The sequence below is a fragment of the Mirounga leonina genome, unplaced genomic scaffold (assembly GCF_011800145.1).
Source record: "Mirounga leonina isolate KUSES-001 unplaced genomic scaffold, KU_Mleo_1.0 Mir_91, whole genome shotgun sequence".
Lineage (NCBI taxonomy): Eukaryota > Metazoa > Chordata > Mammalia > Carnivora > Phocidae > Mirounga > Mirounga leonina.
This window is the reverse complement of record NW_023270839.1, coordinates 24,352,833-24,375,621: the sequence shown is the minus strand read 5'-3', so window position 1 is coordinate 24,375,621 and position 22,789 is coordinate 24,352,833. Positions and strand designations below refer to the sequence as shown.

Sequence of the window (22,789 nt, the reverse complement as noted above, 5' to 3'; positions counted from 1 at the left end):
GAATGTTTTGGAAGTACTTATAATTCAGTTCTATGGGAAAATCACTTAACTTCTTTTTGACTAAAACCCTGCTCAGCCTGGAGAGATAGGGAATTGTACTACTACTTTATTTTCATATAGCACTTTGCCCTACATAAAGTGCTTTCTTTTAATTCTCATCTTAACCCTGTAAAGTAGGTATTATCATCCTTATTTATTACAGAAAGATTGAGAAGTTAAGTGACTTGCCCAAGAAGTTACAGGCAGAAGTGGCAGAGCTGGGGTTCTAACCCAGGTTTTCTGTGTCAAAATCCAATGCCTTTCTGCTTTTCCAAATGCTAAGTCTTGGGATTGACCGAGGAGAAGTAACTCATGCAGCAGCTACAACAGCATGTGTTGCGTTTATGAAATAAAGTCAGTAGCACCCAAAAGAGCAGTATGTTACCAAGTGTATTCCTCAGGACTAAAACTGTTCTGATTTTTATGTGTGTATGTTTGCTGAAGTAGCTCAACTCTTCTGTTCCAAGGTATTTTTTTTTGCTGAGGGAAGAAATCTACATAATTAAAATGTCAAAGAACGGGGGAAAAATGAGGAAATTATGTATTACTTGAGTATTAGTTTCTAACTACCACTTTAGCACTAATGTGTGTGTGATATTCTGCAAAGCATGTAAACCATATGTGTTTGCTTCTTTATTAAAAGGAGCATTTGGGAAGGTCTTTAAACTTTTCAGCTGACAAAGGTTATTTATTTATTTTTTAAGATTTTATTTATTTATTTATTTGAGACCGAGAGAATGAGAGACAGCATGAGGGGGAGGAGGGTCAGAGGGAGAAGCAGACTCCCTGCCGAGCAGGGAGCCGCATGCAGGACTCGATCCCGGGACTCCAGGATCATGACCTGAGCCGAAGGCAGTCGCTTAACCAACTGAGCCACCCAGGCGCCCCGACAAAGGTTATTTAAATGTGAAATATTATTACAGTATTCAGGAGTTAGGAGTTGATTAAGTTTAATGGGTTACTTTTTCATATTTAGGGGAAAAATCTAGGACTATATTTTAAAACTCCATATGGTAATTAAATTTGTTTGAAAGCCTATTAACTTAACTGCTTCAAATATAATTTTCATCAACATAAACACAACTCCAAACCAAAACGTCCATTATCGGCCAGTCTAGTAGAAGATTTCTTATTAAAATTATAGATTCTCCTCATTGATTGCTGCCCAGAGAATTCAAACACTTCAGTCTTCTTTTTGTAAGCTGATAGCGGAGTTCTAAAGGAAAGCCTCCTTCTTAAGAACAACCAGAATTCAAAGAAATTCAAAGCTATTCATTTTGGTGAATTGCAACCTGTCATCAATAACTTATTTATTGAATGTCCACAGGGTGCCTAGGCATTGAAGTGGCAAGTGATTTATTTGCATTATTCAAAGGATTTCTAAGGGGAGCCTGAAGATTTGCAGACGTCTTTAAAGATGCAAAGTGTATGTGCTTCTTTTAATTTAAACTGCCCCTACCAGGAATGAATTGAATAGTCTGGGTTTCAGAGCCCTAGGGATTTCTAGCACTCAGAGCCGACTTTTGTAAGCGAAGACCCCACTGGGTGCCAAGCGACGTGGGGCTGGTGGTCAGAACATGGCCCCACTGGGGTCTTCCGGACAAGTCAAGCCCTCCCCGGGCTCAAGTAGGGCGGACTGCGGCCATGGCGGCCCTGACCCGCCGCCACCCCATCCCTCCCCTCCTACCCCTCCACTCCCACCCCCCATATCAGGCTCACTCCCTCTCCCAGTCTCCGAGCTCCGACCGGTTCTCGCGAGATCCGGGCAACTGAGCGCTCGGGGCCTTTTCAAATCGGGATCCGTTACCGCTTTCCCGGCCGCCGCCATTGTAGCGCTCGGAGCCCCTGAGCGCAGGCGGCGGAGGCGGAGGCCGCGGTAGCGGGATGGCGGACGCCGACAAGCCCGAGGTGCTCGGGACCGCCGGCGACGACAGTCCGCATCAGCAGCCCGTGGAGCAGCCGGGCGAGCCGCGGCGAGAACCGCACCCGCCGGAGCCGGAGAAGCAGCCGCCGCAGCACAGCAGCAGCTCCAATGGCGTTAAAATGTATTGTCTTTTTCTCTGGGGACCGGGGCGGTGTGTGTGGGGGCGGGGAGTCGGCCTGTGGCGGGGGGGCGGCGAAGCCGTCCTGGGCCTCGGTGAGGGATAACCGCCCCCGGGCCGTGGGCGGCGGGAGGAGCAGGTGCACGCCGGGCCGCTCCCGGGCCTTACGCTCCCGCCCCATGCGGGGGGAGCCCGGCTGTGAGCCCGGCGCGGACGCCCCCCCCGTTTCCAAACCGAGACTGCGGGTCACCCCTTCTTCCCAGACTTCAGCTGGAGAACCTTGGAGCAAAGCTCCGCGGCCGCCTTGGTCTGCAGGAAAATGGTCCCTCTTTTAAAGCCCAGTACTGTAGTTAGTGTTCATCACTAGGGAGTAACTAGGGATGACATCATCGGGCATTTCCTCTTAACTACCGAGAACGTATTTAAAAGGAATATTCCCCCTTCTCCCGGCCTCATTCTGAGCTTTATAAATTCAGCGTTTATTGTTGCTTTCCAAAGTATATGTTAATTTCTGAACTGATACATGCCGAGAGGAAGTTTAATAATGTGCTGTTAGCCTGAATCCATTGTTTTATTCTTGAACTGGTAAGAGGTTATTCTGAAAGGGAAATGTGCGTGGAAATCTTGCTCCGCCCCACTCCCGCCCCTCAAATGTTTAAGTCGTGCAGGTTATTTTTAAAGAACTCATCGTGTGATGGTTTGTTCTTAATTTTGGTAAATTGGTAAAATAAGATTTTTTTTTAATTGAAGAAAGCCCGCTACTTTTAAGATTGCCCCGGTCATCAGTGCTTATAAAGGATTTAGTTGACTTGAATCCATAATTTCTAGTTATAAGAAAATATTATGCTCCCCATTGTTCTTGTTATGTAGGGGATATGAATCAGGCATTCTTTTGCATGTGCCCAGCTCTTTAAACTTGAAGTTGAAAGTATGTTAATAATTTAGCCAAAACATCCTTTTCCTTCTCTCAGTTATGCTTCAGAGTAGAAAGCAGTGAACATATGGTCACACTAAAATAGGAAAGAGAAATGTTCTTTTGTATAAAATGTGTAAAGCAGTAGGGTAAGACCTGGACTAGTTTGTGTAGGGGTTGAGTGCAGATAAGGTAGCTGTCCCAGCTCAATTATGACACTCTTGTTCTCAGTTGGGTTTGAATAGCATAAGTTGCATCTAGGCAGAATAGAGGTGCAGGTATAAGAGATTCAACCTCAGTGGAATTTGTTCTTAGGTGCAAAGTGGTGCACCTCAGTAACTGAGCTGCTGGAAAGTGAGCACTTTCTATCATGCCTGCAAAAATGTTGGCTGTCTGGGATTTGGCATCATAAATTCGTATAAAAAGCATTGCAATGCTAAACTTAAAAAATGTGCCTTTTGTTTATATCTAAAATGGGCTTGCCACCACCCTTTTCTCCTGAACAAAAAGTACAGCCTTGAATTACAGAGAGAAGCCCTACATACTTGGGTATGGTTAGTATAATAGTGGCAGTACAGGTAAAGCTGGCATCTAAACCTCCCAGAACTAAAAGTCTCTAATCCCTTTTAAAGTCTCATTTTGGTTTACCTGGACAGGAGAGGACAGAGGTGGGAAAAGAATGTCTTTCACTTCCAATTGAAGATGAAGAGAATATAAAGTCAAGAAATTAAGAAATGTTACTAGTAAATACAAATGAAGATTCTTTCGTATTGCTTATAATTCATCTCTTGCCCTTCCTCTTTTCCCAAAAGTTGAGTAAAGATGCAAATTTACTCTCAAGGGTTTCTTGTACTGTCAGTTCCATAAGAACCATAATATATAGTGGTCCAGCATGGGTCACTCATACTGAATAACTAGGGACATTTACCTGCATCAACCTAACAACCTTTTTTTGACTCTAAGAACCAACAGGAGTAGTTAATAATCCAACACATAACCCTTGAGTTGATTACCATATAGTTTTAAGGATAAGAATTCACAGAGATTATAAAAATTACCAAATATTGCCTTACTTAGAAGTGAACAGAGTGCCACTTACAAAGATTGAAATGACTTTTCTGAGGTTAATCCATAGTCATTGAGGATGGAGACCACCATGTCTTATTCATCTTTGTATCCTCAAGACCTTTACTTTAAAAGGCCCAGGAAATTTGTTTAAGAAATGCAGATGTGAATTTTTGTGATCATGAAACTTAGGCACAGAGGATTTCATGGGCATGTTCACATCTTTTGACAAGAAATCAAAGGTGTTTTCCTAGGCTTCGTCTTTTTGTTTATGCCAAAATGTTTGTATTCCAACTCTCCTTTTCTTAAGTGACAAGGAGGAAAAATAGCAGTATTGTTACAACTCTTTATTAGTTCTGTGTGATTAAGTAACACCGTATATAGAGATTGAGAGTTACATTAGGGTATAAAATATTGTGTAAAATATTAAGCATTGAAGCAAGGTGAAGTGTTTGAAGTAGAGTAGTATTTTTTTTTTTTAAATCATATTGGGAGTAAAGAAGGGAACTGTGCTTAATTTTAGATCTCATACTATAGCACTGTTTTTAAAATCATATTAAAACTGTGTTTCCTTACTTGATGTTGAGTATTGATTTTTCAGAATTTTATATTATAATTTGGGTAGGCATAATTCCATCTTAAGAGTAGATAACATTGGGTGGGAGGATGGGTTAGCCTGGTGGTGGGTATTGAGGAGGGCACATTCTGCATGGAGCACTGGGTGTTGTGCACAAACAATGAATCATGGAACACTTCATCTAAAACTAATGTTGTAATGTATGGGGATTAACATAAGAATAAAAAAATTAAAAAAAAAAAAAAAGAGTAGATAACATTTTCGTCACTTAAAATCGTCACAGTCTTTATTTCCAGTACATTAAGAAGGGGGTTTGTTTAAATGAATAGTTTGGGCATTATTACATGGAATTCTGGATATAGTGCCAATATTTGATATTATGTAGCATCATTTCTCTAATAAGAGTTTTCACATGTATCTTAACTGTCTATCCCATCGTGTATTTATGGCATAAAAAGAGATGAGGAATTGAATAATTAAAGCTTAGTTTCTTAATAATCAGACCATACCTCTAGCCACTAAACTGATCTGCCTTCCATAGATAATTTATGCATTGTAGATGAGCAGTGTAGCAGTATTTTTAATATGCTGCTAATTGGGAAAAACTTGAAGTAATTGCTCTCTCTGGTCATTGTTGGAATAAACATTTTAGAGAGGGTATCCTACCCTACCTAATGTTGCTTTATTATTAATGGAATTATCAGATTGTTGTAAGCAAATGCAACATTCATATAAAAATAGAAGAACATAGCATTTCAGAACCTTGTGCCGTTTTCATAATTGGTTTCATCCAGGAAGAAAATAGGTAGGAGAAGGCGCATTGAGCTAGAGACTATATAGATGTCTGCTTACCTGAACAGAGAGTTAGTTATTTTATAAAGACATTCATTGAATTCAGTCTACTATGTAAATGAGCTCTTTGGGGGGTTAAAAAGAAGAGTTCCTGTATCTACTGTACTCAGAAACCAGAGAAAAGGCCTCTGTACCTTTTGGCTGCATCTTGCCATTTTCAGAAGTGGCACACTGTTCAGACAGGTAGGTACTTGGTGGAGTTGGACAGCTGTGAAGACCACTTCTAGGCTGTGCCATTTCTGGTGAGAGAAGATGTTGGACAGGAAAGGTGCCCCTTTCGAGGTCTGAAGAGGTGGCAGAGCAAGTTTGGCCCTTAATGTCTCTTCCTTGATTTTAGCAGTTTTTCTGGCAGACAGCAGTACCATCTGTGCTCAGATTAGGATGGGTTCTTAATTGACTGTTCATGCATTCAAAAATTAGTATTTATTGAGTGACATGGTATGTGCAGTCACAATGCTAGATGCTGCTCATAGCAAAGCAGATAGTTTTTGTTCTTACAGAATTTTACATAGTATGTTTATGGCTGTGTTGTTACCTGTTCAGAAAAGTAGTGCCTAGAAAGTTCAGTATATCATGGAACAGATGACCACAATAAGTGTGTGTGGAGCACTACAGTGTGTAGATTCCCACAGTTGGTTGGCTTAGAAGATAAATTAGAGCGTGGATTATGAAGCCCGTTTTGTTGTTAGAATACGCCAGAGGCTTTAAAAGATTTGGATTTCTGAATGTCATTCCCAGAGATTTTTATTAGTATATGTTTGTGGAAAATTACTTTATTTATTTATATTTTTAGAGAGGGGGAGAGAGAGAGCCTGGGGGGAGGGGCAGCGCATATGGGGAGGGGCAGAGGGAGAGGGAAAGAAGGATTCCTAAGGGCCCCACACCCAGTGCGGAGCCAGATGCAGGGCTCTGAGATCATGACCTGAGCGGAAATAAAGAGTCGGATGCTTAACCAGCCGAGCCACCTGGGCACCGCTTGGAAAATTACTTTAAATTGAAGTTTTAATTAAATAGTTTTAGATTCACTAGAATAATTAGTGATTTAAAAGAAATCTATTGTTATTTCTTCTGTAAAAAAAGATTTTTTAAAAAGTAATTTTTAAAAAATTGCATTTTTACAATACATACCCAGATTTTTATCTGTAAGATTTACTTTAAGCATATATTTACATGTTATGGATGGTTGGTGGGTAGCATCATATAGTTGCATTATGATTGCAGTCTTATAAATTAAATATTTTTCCAGTTAGGGTCTCATTAAAAAGTAGATTTATAAAATTCTGATTTGTGTTGCCTTTATGTACTGCTTCCCATCTCCACTCCCACTCCATCCCACCTTCTAGGTAATAACTACCAGTAAAAATTGTATGATTCTATGAGGTACCCTATCCTAGTTTATAAGTTAATACACAGAAAATATCGAGTATGAAAATATTAGTATACCTTATCAATTAATTACATTGATCAAAATTGGGAATAGAGGGCGCCTGGGTGGCTCAGTTGGTTAAGCGACTGCCTTCGGCTCAGGTCATGATCCCAGGGTCCTGGGATCGAGTCCCACATTGGGCTCCCAGCTCGGCGGGAAGCCTGCTTCTCCCTCTCCCACTCCCCCTGCTTGTGTTCCTGCTCTTGCTGTCTCTGTCTCTGTCAAACAAATAAATAAAATCTTAAAAAAAAAAAAAATTGGGAATAGAAAAAATTTACAAGTCATATGGGAATGTATGCATATATAGATAATATAACTATGTATTTTAGTTATGTTTTTAAGCAAGGAGGAGAAAAGTTATGTGACGAAACTATTAACCTTAAGGAGATGGAACTTTTTTCAGGGTATCCTTTTGCAAATTAATTCTTTATAGAGTTCTGATTGAAGCTTCTTTAAAGAAGGCAGTTATATCTATTGTAGGAATAAAATCACCCGTTTTCCCCTCTTGCTAGGTTCTAATAATATTTATTAAGTAGTATGATGGGAAAAGCTGGGAGACTGGATGCTGCAGCTATTTAATATGGAAAAAAAGGACGATTGTTAAATGAGAAGTTTGGTAAGATGCCCAAATCCTTGCTTTGAAGTGGCACTGGGTAATTTCAAAGCAAGCAAGCTGACTCTTCAGCTGCTTTGCTAAGGTGTAACTTAATGGAGAGTTTTGTGAAGTGATAAATATAAAATATTTATGTAATGTAGGCTTCTATTATTAGAGACATGACTGAGGTTTTCTTCTTGTTTTGTTTTTAATTCATAGGGAGAATGATGAATCAGTCAAAGAAGATAAATCTGAATTAAAAGAAAAATCTTCAGGAAATAAGAAGGCCAATAGATTTCATCCTTATTCAAAAGACAAGAATTCAGGCACTGGAGAAAAGAAGGGTCCAAATCGGAACAGAGTTTTCATTAGCAACATCCCATATGACATGAAATGGCAAGCTATTAAAGATCTAATGAGAGAAAAAGGTAACCATCCCTGATAAACCCACTGTTGGATAATCTTCATATAGAAGGGGGAGGGAACTAAGTAAAAGTTTTTTATTCCCTTGAGCCACACAGACTCAAAAAATTGATTTTTGTTTATTTCTTGACGTGAATTAATCTTTTCCTTCTCTTTCACTTGACACAATTTCATTACAAAGTCATATGGATAAATGAAGTTTTTTTTTCCCATTTTAGTGGTATAGTAGTGAGCCAGCATATGCATGCCACCAAGAACTTTGTTAAAGTGATTGCTTTGTCTAGTTGAAGTTTTTATAGATTTTTAAAGGACTATTGCATTAGTTAAGCAATACATTTAGCGTGTTAAAGTATGAATAATAAGGTCTGATTATTTTTTTCCAAAAGCTGTTTTGTTATTATCTTGGTGGAGTCTGGAATCTGGCTGTGGAGTTCATTTTGTTTGCATTGTCATGAATGCCATGATGCTGTCTCTGCAGTTCTATATTAAAATTGCGTTACTGCTGTTGCAGTTTTGTTTTTAGAATAACCTGAAAACCTTCATTTTATATACATGGTTGGTTTTGGGGAAAAATAATTTTAATATTTGATCTTGTAAAAGTTAGTTTTGTTATCTCTTGAAAAATTGAGTTTCAACAGTCCTGCAAACTATGTACTTGGCTTTGAGGCTGATCTCTTCTAATAAATAAAAAAAAAAATTTGCATTGGTGTATCTGTTGTAAGGTGACAACTATTTGATTGGTTTTATTCATTGACTTTATTTAGAAAGTGTGTGGCTTGCTGTGAAGCATGACTTGTAAATTTAGTTTACTGATGGCAAATATGATTGAAGACATTCAGGTAGAAAGTCACCTTAAAACAGCTGTTGTGTGTAGGCGACCAAAGTTATTTGAAAAGTGTTAATGTTGATGTTTTTAATATGATAGGCTAAGGGACCATTTGTATGTATATGTGCATTTGTTCACCAACTATATCATGCTGGCCAAAATATGATCTGTAGTATGAATTAGGTTAATATGGTTGTTAGCTTTTTTTAGAGAACGTGGATGATGTACATTTCAGAAAATTAGTTAAATTTACATAGCCATTGATAGGAGGTATGTTGGTCTGGTTTTGATTGTTGGTGAATAATAGGTGCTTTTCTGTAGAGTTGTGCACAGGTGTGCAGTAAAGCAAGATATTGGTGTTTAAATGTATTGTTTCTTGGTATCTTCCTTTTGTATGTCTTATGTAGTTGGTGAGGTTACATACGTGGAGCTCTTTAAGGATGCGGAAGGAAAATCAAGGGTAAGTGCTGTGGGCAATATCTGCTTGAGGTTTAAAAGTTCCTCAGCAGTTTACTTTTTTGTATAATATTTGTACCAGTTTTTGGAAACTTAAGTTTCATTTTGTTTTACTTTATTATGCAAGCTTTGAGGCTTTATACTAGCAAGTCTGACACTTATCCAAACCAAACTAGCTGCCTGGAAGGGATGGGTTTCATAAAGGGCATTCACTTTTCTAATGCTCTAAGGTAATGCTTCTTCTTAGCCAATAGATTTTAAAAAGGATTTTTTTTTGTTGTGTTTTGATGTCTTCAAGGATATTTTAAAAGTTACTGAATTGATAATATTCCCTCAGAGTTCTGTGAGAAGCCCATAGCTTAAAGGTGTTAATTCAGAATGTATGTTTGAAACTTATATTGAAGAACTTAATTTGGTAGCCTGAAGACTACATAAGAGGCAGGGCTCTGACCAATTGGTATGAATGACATTGATGATTAAATTGACATAGAAGGAATTGGTTGATAGTAGATTTTGATTTTTAGCAACAAGAAAGCAATACACTGAAGAATACAATGGAAAGCTTTTAAAAGTGTTAAATTATATTGCAAAAACCAGTTGGGTGCATGAGGAAAGCTTTGTCATCACATTCAAATGGCACTTCAGTAATAATGACAATTATTTTTAAATGGTTCTGTGAATTTCTTTAGCATAGGTGATTTTTTTATGTACTTAAACTGGATGCTGTTAAATTGTGTGCAGCCAGTTTTCTCTAATAGAGAATGAGGTTATTTCCTATTTTGATTTTAATAAAATTGAAAGATAAACATAAAATTTGCGCATCATACATCTTTTGAAAATACTCATAACAGTATAAGAATAGGTATGTTGAAACCTTCAGTTATTTCCTTGAGTTGCTTTTGATTGAATTTGTGCAATGATGCTACTCAGTTTTAATTTAAAGAAGAGTCTTCTAAGAGTAAATATTTGCTTCAAGATTGTTAAATGCTAGATTTTACTGTCTTAAATAGATAGATTTAAACATTGACAGAAAATTTGTGGTCACTTGCCTATTATGTTCTGGAAGTGTAAAAGACAAAATGTAATTGTATTATTGATTGCTTTTAATGACTTAAATATTACATCTGCTGTTAACTTCGTCTACTGATCTAAAACTTTTTTTCTTTTGCATATATTGACAAATCTACCTGGATATAGGGTTGTGGGTAAGAATTTTTTTTTTTAAAGTATCTTAAGTCAAATTTAAACTTCTGATTGGGAAAAAGAAAACTTAGTAAATAAACATTTCCTATAAATTTTTTCCCCATTAAGTGTGGTTGAATTCAAAGATGAAGAATTTGTAAAGAAAGCACTAGAAACTATGAACAAATATGATCTTAGTGGAAGACCCCTGAATATTAAAGAGGTAAGATTTCTTATATTTGGAATAATTTAAACTTTTGAATGTAAGGACATGTTTTCTTTGATTTTCATCTTTGGGGATGTATTTCTCTGACTACAACTTTTTTTTTTTAACATAGATGCTTATCAAAGCTTTATATAATTGATTATAGTTTTGCTTGTACATGGTTTCCGATTTGCCTTTAAGCAGTTTTATATATTTGATTTGTTGTAAGTTATTATAAGCAGAGGTACATGATTTAAAAAATTTCAGATATTTGAAGATGGCGAACTTTTAGGTGCTGACTTTATTTGGTGTAGACATTTTCAGTTTTTAGATTGTGTTGCTTAATTTGAGAAATATAATAGATATTCTTGTAGTTGATAATAAAAGGTTGCTTAATAATGCAAATACCTTATGGCTTTGAATAAGATTGATACTCACTTTTAATTAAAATTACCTTGAAACTGTGCCAGATTAAAATTTAAGAAAACTTATGAATCAGTTAGTGAAATTTGTAATTGGAACTTGGAAACCCCTAAAGTGGAGCTATTCCCGTTGTTTGGAACTGTAGCAGTATAAATCCGTTGAAAAAAGAATGATCAGAAGATAGATAAAAAACTATTTATACTTTGACCTTGGTAATGATTAGCTTGAACAGAAGTCATTCTCATGTCTTCCTTTAGTTCATATTGTTACTCTTATCTGAATAGTTGGATCACAGACCAGTTACGTATATATTTTTGCTAAAGTCTGTATTACAAATGATTGAGATTGTATGTTAGGACCCCGATGAGTCTCCACCAGCAAGGTTGCAAGTCAGTGGTAGTAGAGCATTACTGTGGGTCACAGTTTAATTTGATATAGTAATGATTTGAGTCCCACCTCTATCATTTTCTAACTCTGTAACTAGGCATGTTACTTATTCTCTAAACCTCAGTAATTATAATAGTACTAATGATAGGATTCACCTGATAGGGTTTTTATGAGGATTAAATGAGATAACATGGTAAAGAATTCAGGCTCTGGTATCAGATAATCTGTGACTCAGGGCAAATTACTTACCTTTAATTACTTAACAAATTGCCTAACTCTAATTACTCTCTATTTCTTTGTTTCCTTATCACTGAAATGGGAATAATATTAGAAGCTATCTGATAGTTGTTTTTTTTTTTTTTAAAGATTTTATTTATTTATTTGACAGAGAGAGACACAGCGAGAGAGGGAACACAAGTAGGGGGAGTGGGAGAGGGAGAAGCAGGCTCCCCGCAGAGCAGGGAGCCCGATGTGGGACTCGATCCCAGGACCCTGGGATCATGACCTGAGCTGAAGGCAGTCGCTTAACCAACTGAGCCACCCAGGCGCCTGAAGCTATCTGATAGTTTTATAAGGACTCAGAGAGTTAATATATATAAAGCATTTGATAAATGTTAGCTACTATGATTGTGATGTTATTATATTAAGTACTTAGCACAGTGCTCAAAATATTAAATAACTACACAATAAATGTTAGCTGTAATAATAATTGATTGTTGTTATTCCTGTCCAAGGTGGGAATGTTACTGGTTGTTGGTGTCTTGATCCTGAGTATGAGGTGATAATAGTTTAAAATTAAAGGCCATGCCACCAACAAATACAAGTTACCCCAAATCCCTTTATTGGAGTCAGCTTCTGAATTCCTCTAATTCTGTTTGAGTCTGGGGGTTCTTTCATTCTTTATTTTTCTTTTTTAATATTTTGACTGGGAAGTGGAGAATTAGTAGAGAAAGTTTAGACTGTTGTAGTCTATGCCAGCCATTTATGTGGTGGTTTTTATGCTAAAAGGTCAAGCCCATGTTGTTTGTTATTTTAAGTTTTAGCACATCATAGATCCTCAGTAATATTTCAGAGACCCTAATATAGAGTTATATGATCCAAATTGATGTAGGATACTTCCATTTTAAACTTTTTTTAAGAGAGAAAAATAACCGAGTTTGGCTTAGCTGAATGAAGAGGTATTCTTTATTCAGTTAGCTTTTTTGGATTAATATCATAAAGGTCCCTTTTCTGGGAATATCTAATTTACAGAGATGTGGCTGAGCTCAGGGCTAAAACTACTAGTGAGAAAATACTAAGGAAAATATATTTCCAGTATTCCTTACCAGATATTAGAATTGTATTTTTTCATTATATTAAATGGGGGTTAGTAGCAGTTAAAAGCTTATAGGCCCTCTAATAGCAATAGCTGGTAGTGACTGGCAGGCTGTCATCCAAGGGGAAAAGAGGAATAGAAATCATGTTACATAGTGGTTAATTTGTTTTAGATAAATTGTATTTTATATATGTTTTATGTATTTTATATGTGTATGTATATATTTTTGTGTGTACACATATTTATATATATGTGAAATATAAAGAGAGAAATATAAGAATATGCTTTATTAATGTTAAGATGTTAAGGACAATCAACCTATCTTAATAGTTTATGAAGCACCTCTCCTATCCCTCCTCCTCTCCCCATAGGTAACCACTGTCTTAAATTTTGCATTTGTACAAGTTTTTGAAGCTTTAGTTAGACCTGAAGCATTTATTATTTATTAACTTAAAAATTTTATAGCATTTTTGAAAACACGTATTTCTTTACTTCTGTATTTCTTTTTATTTTTTCATGGTGAGGAAATACTTTGGAAGCTGGTATACCTTTATTCTTGCATTTACTTTTTCACCTTCTATCCTCCCAGCCTTCCTAGAGAATTTCTTAAGGTTATCCAACTTTCTTTTTATTAGTATCCCTAGACTGAGACCAGCAGAGCAGCGTTGATGGTTACATTTATCATTTTCATTTGGTATTGCAGATGATAGTCTATCAATGTGTTTATGTGTTTTTTTGTTTGTTTTTTGCATTCCACCTAGTGAGATGAGTGAGAAGTACGTTCAAATTCACTTTTTTAGTTTTGCTTAAAGGTAGAATATTTCTGTTATAAAGTTAATGAACTTAATGAAAAGCACTGTTTATTATTCTTCACTTGGACACTTAGCCTTTCTTTATCATTCCCCCACCTCTTCGTCTTTGGTAATAATCAATTGTCAGATCATAATCATTGTTGAGGAAGAAAAAAGGTTGGAAAGTGGGTAATTATATTTTGTTTAGGAATGAAATTTACACATTATAAAAGTTCCCCTTTACCCCAATATTCCTGGGTTTTATAACAGTCTGTTCCACTGTTGCAAAGCTTTGAATAAGTCTGATTTGGCATTGCCTTGGGCATCCAGTGGTGAGAATTCACCATTACTGCATTTCGGAAAGAAAAGAGTCAACAGTAAGTATTTTGTTCCTCTTGAATTATGTATATTTATGTGTTGTGTCATATATTTGTACACTAGTATGAGGGCAAAATTAAACTAATTTCAAGTTCTTAAGTGACTTTAGTGATTGGAAAGAGGTATTTAATTGACACCCCTGGAGACTGAAATCTTTTGTCTGTCCACAGGTTTTTATGGGACTGAATTCCTTGGATAAGAAAAAAAGCTCACTCTTCAAGAGAGCCAATAATTTGAGCCAGTTGGGATAGCTACTGTAGAATTTGAAGTTGTTATTTTAATGATACAGATTTATTGATGTGTCTAGTGGTATTTAACATTCAATGTGTGTTATAGGATCCTGATGGAGAAAATGCTCGTAGGGCATTGCAACGAACAGGAGGATCATTTCCAGGAGGACATGTACCCGATATGGGATCAGGGTTGATGAATTTACCACCTTCCATTCTCAATAATCCAAACATTCCTCCTGAGGTTATCAGTAATTTGCAGGCTGGTAGACTTGGTTCCACAATTTTTGTTGCTAATGTAAGTTTAAGCTTTAGTTTAAATTTTGTCATTCAGTATTTAATTCTAATCATAAGATTATTAAATTAGATGAATGGGTTGTAGGTTTATAGAACATTTTGCTTATTTTTAACTAAAGTAAGTGGAACAGTAATTATTGTAAACTTGAACCCAGTTTAAGTCTATATATGTAAGATTAGGGTGTAAATATGAGTAGGATTCTTTAAAAGAGAACTGTGGAATTTATAAATACCTAAGCAGTTCTTGAAGATATTTACTTGCATTATATGTGATTTTTGTTCATATTGGGAAATGGATTTCTTTCTTTAGCTTTGTTATTTGATATTTGTGAATGTGCACGTTGTAGTTGGTTTGCCATTTGTTCAAAGCTTTTGAAAGTCAGTGATACCAACAATACTTTCCAAAATCTGAATTTCTCTCAGTAAAAATAGATGTGCAAGTTTCAAATGTATAAAACAGGATTGGGCAGTTGAGAGACTATTTTGGGAATTAAAAAAAAATTCAGGAGAAGGAACAATGTAGATGTAGCTTAATTGATTTTAAATAACTGAAGATGTTTTTACTTGAATATTCTTGATGTACTGTCTAACAAGAAGTATACTTCTTTATAGTTTTGACAGTTTAGAAAAGATTTGTTTGTATTATTTATAAATGGGAAGAAGGGTTTATTAGGTATGTAACTTTATATAATTTTATGTTAAGCTTGACTTCAAAGTTGGTTGGAAGAAGCTAAAGGAGGTGTTCAGCATAGCTGGAACTGTAAAGCGGGCAGATATTAAAGAAGACAAAGATGGCAAGAGCAGAGGAATGGGCACAGTCACTTTTGAACAAGCAATTGAAGCAGTTCAAGCAATTTGTATCCTGATTTACACTTTAGCATTATTTAATAAGGTTGAAGAAGCTTGATACCATTTTGTGGGGGTCATGGAATTTAAGGTTGCCTGGCTTAGAAATGTGTATTAGACTTTAGTCTCCAGCACATAAAACCTTTACTATGTCCAAGTACTAAAGTCACTCTTGAAACTTGAATTAGCTATGCATAAGCCTGGTATGAACTTCTTTCTACTTTCTCTTCCTGCCACAACTAATTGTATGTATATCTGCTGTTGACAGTTACTGTAATCCATTGTACATTAATGCAGTTGCTTTAAATGAAGCCTTGTTAATTTCCTTTATTCAGTGGTTGAATTAGATTATATTTTATTTATAAAGTAAAACTGTAAAGCAAAGAATTCAAGATTTTTCTTTGAGTATATGGAAGAGACTAATACAAATAAGTACAGTAGTAAGATGTTAAAATTATAGAGGTAGTCTGACTCTAAGATTATTCAAAATGTGTGTTCAAGTATAATTTTATAGTCTTAACTGAGTTTCCTTGACTGAACCAACAGCTATGTTCAATGGGCAGTTTTTGTTTGATAGACCTATGCATGTGAAAATGGTGAGTTCCTATATATCACTTCAACCCTCCAACCTCTTCAAATCTTTTATCTGCTCTCCTCTGCATTACAGATCCTTTCAGTTATGAATTAACCATATAATAAACTTTTTTTGCAATTAGGATGACAAGTCTGTCCCTCATGAAGACTACCGTTCACATGATAGTAAAACACCACAGTTACCACGTAAGTAAAAGTTATTATTAGAAACAGTGCAGACTATTTGTTTTTCAATTTTATTATATGCTAAGCAGAACTCTTTTATTTTTGTGCCTATATCGCACATTGCCCTCAGTTTAGGGTTAGTTTTAGGAGTTATGGAGATAGGTTGTCATGTTGATGAGGAAGAGTGAAAAGATAAGTATGTACCATTTTTTTTGGTGTTTTTCCTGGTTATACTAGCCATACATACTAAAAAAAAAATTGGTAAGTTCATATACATGAAGGGAAGAGGAGTCCTTTTAATTTTACCACAAGTAGACTCCATTATAACATTTTTGTGTATCTTTCCTAGCCTTTCTTTATATGTATATTTTTTTTACATAGTTGAGTACTACCATATAAATAATTTTGTATTTTTTTGTGTGTGTTTAACATTAATAAGCAGTATTCCATGTTGAAAATTCTTTCCAAGTATTTTTATTAGGTGTATAATACTCTATCATATAGATGCTCCATAATTATTTCGGTGTATAATAGTCTACGTATAGATGCTCCATAATTACTTTGCAGTTATGTTTGGTATATTTGTTTTAACTTTTTCTCTTTAATTATCAACAGAGTAATTCATGTCTTTGTATACAAATATTTGGTATGTTTTTTATTTCCTTCAAGTAGATATACAGGTTCTCAGGTATGCTCATTGATCAGTATTATCAAATTGTTTTCCAGATGATTATAACACAGTGTAATGTACTTAACATCTTTGTCTCAATGCTCCATCTGCAAAATGAGGATGCTAATAGCGCTTTTATCATGGGTCCGGCATGAGTGTTGCATGAGTTAATATATATAAAGCACTTAGAACAGTTCTGGTATAATGTACATACTCAAAAATACTAGCTCTTGTTCTTACTATTTTACTATACCGTCTCTGGTTTTTATTAAAGTTTTTTAATCATAGAATATTTTAAATATACAGACAAAAATAAAATACTTTTGTAGTTATCACAGGCCATATTTGTTTTAGATGAGTTTTCTTTAAGTAAAATTTTACAGATAAAAGTTGAGACTCCCCCTCTCTCCTGACCACCAGATATACCATACCAAGAGGAAACAACTTAAGGAATATAGTGTTTATCACTTAGGCTTTAGTCATTTGGCTACGCATTTATACATCCATAAACACTACATGAAATTGTTTTGCTGGATATAAAATTTGGGGTGAGTGACATCATATTGTATATATTATTCTGCAGCTTGCTGTTTTTGGTTTAATATCGTTTTTGAGATGCATTTATATTGATAGTTGTAGCTCTAGTTCCTTCATTTTAACTTCCTAATACCACATTATATATATTTTTGTTTTTCAGGTTATTCTAGTTTTTGGCCATTAGAAACAGTACTAAGTAGGGGAGTATTTATTCTTTTTCTGTTAGAATAATCTGTTCTCTCAGTGTTCATGAGAAATTACTTGTAATACTGTCTGGCCTTCCTGTATTATTTGGGGGAAGACTTGAACTAATGATTGTTCATATTTCCTATTGCTTCTTGAGTCAGTATTGGTTATTTCTATTTTTCTAAGATTTTTACCATTTTTGTTCATTTTCAAATTTATTGGCATAAAATAGTCTCTTAAATTTCTGCTACATCTATAGTTCTTCCCTCTGATACATTCCAAAGGTTTGCAATTTCTCTTTTTTCTTGGTCAGTTTTGCTTAGATTTTTCAGTTTAATTAGTGCTTTCAAAGAAGTGAATTTCATTTTTGTATCTTAATTTCTGCTCTTTGCTTTAATACTTTCTTCTCTCTCTTTCTTTGGCTTTAGTTTCTTATTTTTGTCCAAATTCCTTAAGCTGAATGTTTACTTCACTAATTTTGCAGCCTCTCTTTTCTAGTAAAAGTAGTTATAACTATTAAATGTAGCGGTTGTACACAGGTTTTGGTATGGAGTATTTTTATTGTGATATAGTTTTTATTAAATTACTATTATGATTTCTTCTTAAGCCATACATTTTTGAGTTTCTAACTGTATGGGGCTTTTTCTTACTAATTTTTAACTAAACAGTGTGGCCAGAGAAGATATGATTGTGATTCTTGGAATTAATTTGGACTTTGCATTATGGCCTACTATATGGCACTATTTTAATATATATTCCAGGTGTGCTTGGTGAGTGCAGTGTTCTATATATGTCCATTAAATCAAGTTTGTTAATCATTTACATTTTCTTATGTCTCTATTAATAATCATGTCTGCTTGTGCTGTCAATTACTGAGAGTTGTATATGGTAAAATTTCCCACTAGAATGTTGGATTTGTCTTATTTTTTCTTGTTTTTACTTTAAGTATTTTGAAACTAACTTAGTAGGTACATCCAAGTTCAGATATGTTTTCCTAATGAATCAAAATTTTATCTTTTAAAATGATTTTATCTTTAGTAACTAAGTCTTTTGTCTGATATTAATATAGATACAACAGCTTTGTTTTGTTTATTCACATTTATTGATTTATTTGGATTTTTGCCCATTATCTTATTTTATATTATATTTTTCTGTTTTTTTTACAAATATTTTTCTCCTATCTTGCTTTCTCATTTAGTGGTTATCCTGGATTTTTAATATAGTGATATGAAGTCTGGAGTTAATGTAATTCTTTTATTCAATAATAGAATGACCTTTGAATGTTTTAGTTCTGATCACTTTTCTACTGATTAGGTGCTATTATTGCTCATTGTCTTAGTTCTGTATTGCTTTTTTTAGTCCCCCAAATTAGGCATTACTATTATTTACCATTTTTTTTTTTATCTTACCTTTCTCTGCTTTCCACAGACCCTGGCACTAATTTTGTTTTCCCTGAAGGATGTATTTTAAAAGCTCTTCCAATGAGGATCTGTTGTTAGTAAATTTTCTCAATTTTGGATAGTCTATATAAATATCTTCAAAGATAGTTTTGCTGGTTTGCAGTTTAAGATTGGTAGTTATTTTGTCTCAGCACTTTGAAAATATCCCAGTCTTCTGGCTTCCATTGTTGCTATATGAAGTCAACTATCAGTTGAAATGTCCTTTCTTTATAGGTAATCTTTGTTCTTCATGTAGCTGATTTTAAGATACTTGTCTTTGGTATGCAGTTTTCTACAATGTGGGTATGAATTACTTTTTATTGAGCTTTCACAATATGAGGATTCAGTTTTTTTAAAGTAAATTCTGGAAAATTCTCAGCTCATGTGTCTTTGAATATTGCCTTTTCTTTCTTTACAGGGCAGTCTTTTTCTCCCTCAACCAAATTTACCTTATCACTTATTATTTATCATCTTTCAAGATCCTGCCTGGCTTTCTGCAGGGCTTCTGGTTTATTTTTGCCCTATTAGTACTCTTCTATTTATTTAGATAAAAAAATATCCTCTGTTATATTCAGACTTCTTCTGTATCTGTTCTTTTGAGATTCATGTTTTTATATATTCTTCTCCATTGAGATATAATATGAATTCATAGACTTTGACAGAATCAGTTTGTTGTTCTAATCATTATTAATGTCCTCATTTTTCCCTTCTCTTATTTTGCTCAAATTATTGTAACTTGTTAAGTGGGAGTCTTCTCATTTCCTATGCTGCTGATACTCTTACTTTTGGTAAAACTTGATTTTCCAGATTTTGGAAGATTTTTTTTTTTTTTTTTTTGTCCCAGAGACAAGGGATTGGCCTAATTTCAAGGAGTCCTGGTTCTTTTTAATGACGAATGATATCAGAGATAAAAATAGGAGTTTTAGGTATAGACATGAGATTGCTGTTAGTCAAATGTGCTATTGCTTTCAGTTAGACCATTTTTAGGAACTGAGCTGAAAAAACATATTTCATTTACCAGATCACATTAATCTTTCCAACTTAACACAACATGCTTCTGTACTTTATCTTTTAAAAAATATATATGGTATATCGTTTTCTCAGCCCCTGCCACTTAATTGCTACATTGACTAGCAAGAACTTTAAAGCCATACTCAGATTTAGTAGAATAAAATAGTTCCCACTCAAATGTTAAGTCTTTAAGGTCGTGAAATCAACTTCTTAAAGTCTATTTTCAACAAATTTAATTAGTTTATTTTAAGAGAGAGTAAAAAGAATACTAGATTTAGAGAAGAAAACTTAAATTCTAGTCCTAGCTTAATCCCATAGCTAAATGGCATTATACAAGTAACTTAAAGTCTCAAAAATTTCCTACTCTATGGAAAATAGATGTGAAAACACTTAGGGTGCCATATAAATGTCAATAAATATGTCATGGACAAAACCAGATAATGTAACGTTTGTTTTATTCAATGTTATGTTGTCATTGTTGTTGACTTTTTAGTTTGATTTAAAGCATCTTAAAAGTAATTCTTCTTAAGTGGTTCTACAAATTTGAGCAAGGTTCTCATTTTCAGATATGTATATCATTTATAAGGTGTATAATATTATTCAAAATCCTCTTGGTATTTCATTAATCCTTTTCAGTATGCCTTAAACCCAGGATATAAGATGGGCCTGCTTCATAAAACACTTCTCATTAATAAATGGTATTATAGTGAGGCTTCAGTGGGCTGCATTCTGATGAAAGCAAGAACCAGTGCTCTTATTGGCAAATTTGCAAAATTTTGGAAATTTTACTACAGGCATCTAGCTTTAAAAAATTAATTTAGTGCCAGTTAGTTAATTATATATGGGTTAGTAATATTCTTATTTATGCTTTAGGCGGTCTTGGAGGCATTGGAATGGGACTTGGTCCAGGCGGACAGCCTATTAGTGCCAGCCAGTTGAACATAGGTGGTGTAATGGGAAATTTAGGTCCAAGTGGTGAGTATTCTCACATTCTTATTTCTTTTTAAATGGTACATTTGCTAGATTACAAAGCTTACATTTACTAGTTTGTAATAATGTTCAAAGGACTCTGTTTATAGTTGAGCATTTAGGATATCATTCAGCCTGAAAAAAGAATGAAACCTCAAGAGCAGAGAACATGAAAGAGGGTGAGCCAAGGTCAGTCAGGTTCCTCGGAGGCCATCTGTGTTGTAGCTAGTCTTTTAGCACTTTGGATTTTAAAATGTCTGTAAGGCGGAAGGCAAATGTTTAAATGTAGTGCCTTGTGTGTTGTGGATATACAGTATTTGTATTGACTGAAATGCTACCCTATCATAAGCAGGTGAAATTTATATGTATAGCTGGGAAGGTAGCTTTCCAGAGAGCTGTTTGGCTCTTTACCTAGACTAATTTACAGTTTGTTTTTGAAGATTAGTTTTTTAAACTTTGTGGTTTCAGAACCCTTTTAGTCTCTCAAATTTCGTTGAGGATCCCAAAGTGCTTTCATTTATGTAGTTATGTTTGTCAATATTTACTGTATTAGAAATTAAAACTTAGAAATTTAAAACTACTTACGTATTTAAGATAACAGTAATAAACTCGTGTTAATATAAATATAATTTTTAAGAAACTAAGTTGTATTTTCCAATACAAAAAAATTAGTGAGAAGAGTGGCATTGTTTTACCTTTTTTGTACATCTCTTTAATGTTTGGTTTAATGCAAGACATCCCATGCCCTTGTATCTGCTTCTGCATTTAGTTTGTTTAGAGTATCATACAACATGTAGTTTCTGGAAAATTACACCTTATATTCATGAGAGAATGAGAGTAAAACAGTCAAATATCTTAATATTATGTGATGAATGAAATAGTTTTAACTTATTGGACCCCAGGCCATACTTCAAGAACTGTGTCTTAATTGATGGACTAATAAATGCTATCAGATTCCTGTTTTTGCTGAGATGCTATAGCTAAACCTATAAATTATGAGGGTAGCTATACCGTAATCATTCTGACCCAAACAGATAGAAACTTTGTCCTTTACTCTTAGGCCCTCCACCCTCCTAAACACATGCTTTTTTATTTTTAGTTTTTTACTGCTCCCTTAGCTGCCATGTAAGGAGTCCTTACTTTCTGACTTGATCTCTCAATCTGCTGTGGTGATATTTGTGTTTGTGTGGTGTGTTGAAAAAAAAAAAAAAAAGAGGGAACGGTTACCTAGTCCTGATATTCTCTGCTTGAATGTGAGTGTGACCAGTGACTTTTGTTTTCTCATTCAATAAATATTCATAGAAGCCTCTTTGAAGACTCATGCTTAGACAGCTGATGTGGCATAACACACAAGCCACCTGTGCCCTGCTGCTTCTCTAGCGTTCCATCATGACTAGGCCAGTGGTATCTTTTGCTGTATTGCGCTATGTCATTCTTTAGTCATAAAAATAAGATTGACTGAACGTACATACTGTGTATTTTATTTGAGGTATGGGAATGGATGGTCCAGGTTTTGGAGGAATGAATAGAATTGGAGGAGGTATGTATAAGCATTTGTTTTTTGTATGTACCCATCACCATTTTTAGTAAATTAGAAGCTGTGTTGAGAATTCCAAGGAAAAAAACATCATGGTTTATTGTTGGCTCACACCTAAAGGCTGCTAGCAGAAATTGAGCCTGGTACATACTTAAGGGATATGGAAATTGATGTGTTAAGAAGCCCCTGGACAAGGTAGGGTGGATGAAGAGCTTACTGATGAGACTTAACATTTACAAAATGTACCTTTCGGCTATATAACTGACAGTCAAATCTCAGAATTAATCTTTATTCCATAGGAATTGGGTTTGGTGGTCTGGAAGCAATGAATAGCATGGGAGGATTTGGAGGAGTTGGCCGAATGGGAGGTAGGTAAATGTAGGAATGGGTACTGTAGATGTCTTCGGAGGGCA

At 34.9% G+C, this 22,789-nt stretch overlaps 1 protein-coding gene across 4 annotated transcripts in view; it reads left to right on the top strand.

Annotated features, from left to right (window-relative positions):
* The first annotated feature begins 1,851 nt into the window (after positions 1-1,851).
* The window catches only part of MYEF2 (myelin expression factor 2), a 34,216-nt gene continuing 13,278 nt past the window's right edge, over positions 1,852-22,789 (top strand). For 2 of the 4 annotated variants that reach the window (XM_034994901.1, XM_034994899.1), the window contains exons 1-12: positions 1,852-2,084; positions 7,729-7,937; positions 9,166-9,218; positions 10,412-10,419; positions 10,526-10,619; positions 14,232-14,423; positions 15,126-15,279; positions 15,815-15,864; positions 15,985-16,048; positions 20,744-20,845; positions 22,329-22,379; positions 22,676-22,744. In XM_034994901.1, coding sequence (XP_034850792.1) covers positions 1,924-2,084; positions 7,729-7,937; positions 9,166-9,218; positions 10,412-10,419; positions 10,526-10,619; positions 14,232-14,423; positions 15,126-15,279; positions 15,815-15,864; positions 15,985-16,048; positions 20,744-20,845; positions 22,329-22,379; positions 22,676-22,744 — 1,207 coding nt within the window. In that variant the 5' untranslated portion in view covers positions 1,852-1,923. The remainder of the gene's footprint in view (positions 2,085-7,728; positions 7,938-9,165; positions 9,219-10,411; positions 10,420-10,525; positions 10,620-14,231; positions 14,424-15,125; positions 15,280-15,814; positions 15,865-15,984; positions 16,049-20,743; positions 20,846-22,328; positions 22,380-22,675; positions 22,745-22,789) is intronic. The other 2 variants (XM_034994900.1, XM_034994902.1) reach the window with 2 other exon arrangements.